Source organism: Panthera pardus, unplaced genomic scaffold (assembly GCF_024362965.1).
Source record: "Panthera pardus isolate Hobbes unplaced genomic scaffold, ASM2436296v1 HiC_scaffold_26, whole genome shotgun sequence".
NCBI lineage: Eukaryota > Metazoa > Chordata > Mammalia > Carnivora > Felidae > Panthera > Panthera pardus.
The window spans coordinates 34,144,753-34,146,818 of NW_026526832.1; the positions used below are offsets into that span (position 1 = coordinate 34,144,753).

The following is a 2,066-nucleotide window of genomic DNA, read 5'->3' on the forward strand; positions in this document are numbered from 1 at the left end:
AATATAAGAGCTGCTTTGGGCGGGGAGGGGTGTTTAATGGGTGTTTTTCTCCAAATTATCCCGAATGTCATTTCCCATTTTAAAGAAAATCAGAATATCTGGCCATTGCCGGAGAGACCTGCTTGGACTTTCCTGGGGGTTTCATAAGGGAGTTTTCGGTTTTAGGTGCCTGTCTGAAAACTCGAATTAATCATGTAAAGTCATTCTTAAGCCACCTTCTCCAGGAACGAATTCTTCTTTAATGGGGATGGGATCATTTCTAATTCGCAGCTCCAATCGCAACGTCATTAAAGGCTGGGTTCGGTGTGTGGAGCTCCAAACCTTTGTCTCGAAAAGGAAGGTGGCGGTTCAGAAAGCAGCTCGTGCAGCGGTGCTGCAGCAGGAGACGCGGCCACCGCAGGAGAGGTGGTGCGAGCCTCCCGCTCCCGGGCCGCACCCACAAGTGCTGGGGGTGGCGGGGAGGATGAGGGGAGTTGGTAACAGCATCGCCATGGCAACAGTGACGTCCTTTTACCCTGGATCTAATTGGAGGAAACCCCGTGGCCGAAGCCGCAGCCTGCCGGCCAACCGAACTTGCCCAAGCCGACCCACCCTCCTAGCCTCCGCTACCCCTCCCGCCCCGCCCTCTTTGCCCCCTTCCGCGCGCTCAGTGTTCATTGGCCAGCCGCGGGGCTGGAGGCGGGACTCTCGGATGCAGCTCGGCGCGTCATTGGGCGGTAGGAGGGAGGGCAGCCGCGCGGCGGCCCGCCCCTCGGCTCCGGGGTAGGCTGAGACGGGAGGGTCCTCGGCTAAAGCCAAAAGCGGATCAAAGTGGTGGGACTCGCGCCGCGGCCGCGGAGACGTGAAGGTGAGCGCCACGGTCGCCGCTGGCCCTCCTCGGGCCTGGCCGGGCTTGAGGGCAGGGCGGGAGGCCGGCCCCCGGGAGCGGCCGGCCTCGACGCCGCTCTCATCAGGGGCGGCTCTGGCGGCAAGGTGTGGGCCAACGGCCGCTTCCATCTTGGGCCGGGCGGGCGCGGGAGCGGCCCTTCCTCCTCCCCTCGCCGCGGGCCGCCTCCGCGGGGCGCCCCTCGGCCTCCCGGGCGCCGGCGGGGAGCGTGGGCGGGGGAGGGAAATTCAACTGGGCGGCGCGTGCGGGGACGGACAAAAGGGGCGGCGGGCGGGCGGGCGGCCCGGGGCGGCGGGCGCATTGTCTGACGGCGCCGCCCCCGCCTTTCTGTCCGCGCCCTCTCCCGCCCGCAGGCCGTCCGCACGCCTCCTCCCGATCCGGGTCGGTGCTCGCCCTCGCTCTATCTCCCCGTCCTCATGGAGAAGACGGAGCTGATCCAGAAGGCGAAGCTGGCCGAGCAGGCCGAGCGCTACGACGACATGGCCACCTGCATGAAGGCCGTGACCGAGCAGGGCGCCGAGCTGTCGAACGAGGAGCGCAACCTGCTCTCGGTGGCCTACAAGAACGTGGTGGGGGGCCGCAGGTCCGCCTGGAGGGTCATCTCGAGCATCGAGCAGAAAACCGACACCTCCGACAAGAAGTTGCAGCTGATTAAGGACTATCGGGAGAAAGTGGAGTCTGAGCTGAGGTCCATCTGCACCACGGTGCTGGTGAGTCTACACTCGTCGGGGTTGGGGGTGGGGGGGAGGAGAAGGGGCGGCGGGAGCCGGGGAAATGTGCGTCTGGGGCGCCAAGGCCCTTTTGTGTGAAGCCTTTCATTGAGAATTTCATGGGAACGGGAAAGAAATGTGGGCCGGGGCTTGCCTAATTGTCTGCCGACGTGTGGAGGGTTTGAGCAGGTTAGCTTTGGCCTCCTTCATGTGTTTAGTTCCTGAGACTCAAAAAGCTGCTTTTCCAGGGGTGAGCAGATCTTTGCCCAGATGCTGGGTTGCTTGCTACGCTGTGTAGCTTCGAAACGTCCGAGTAGGTTTGTGCGAGACTGAAAATCATTTCTAAGCTTGCAGAGGAGATCTGGGCACCCTTTAAAGGTACGGAAACAACTCACAGACTCGAGCCTTTTTGAGCGGAGGTGCCGATGGAGACCATGTGTGAATAGTAGGTTTTCTTCGTAAACCTAGCA

The 2,066-nt window shown here is 62.4% G+C and overlaps 1 protein-coding gene across 1 annotated transcript in view; it reads left to right on the forward strand.

The window, feature by feature from the left end:
* Positions 1 to 716: 716 nt before the first annotated feature.
* Positions 717 to 2,066, forward strand: part of YWHAQ (tyrosine 3-monooxygenase/tryptophan 5-monooxygenase activation protein theta) — a 39,505-nt gene continuing 38,155 nt past the window's right edge. Inside the window, exons 1-2 of the mRNA XM_019452411.2 lie at positions 717 to 847; positions 1,240 to 1,596. Coding sequence (XP_019307956.1) covers positions 1,303 to 1,596 — 294 coding nt within the window. The 5' untranslated portion in view covers positions 717 to 847; positions 1,240 to 1,302. The remainder of the gene's footprint in view (positions 848 to 1,239; positions 1,597 to 2,066) is intronic.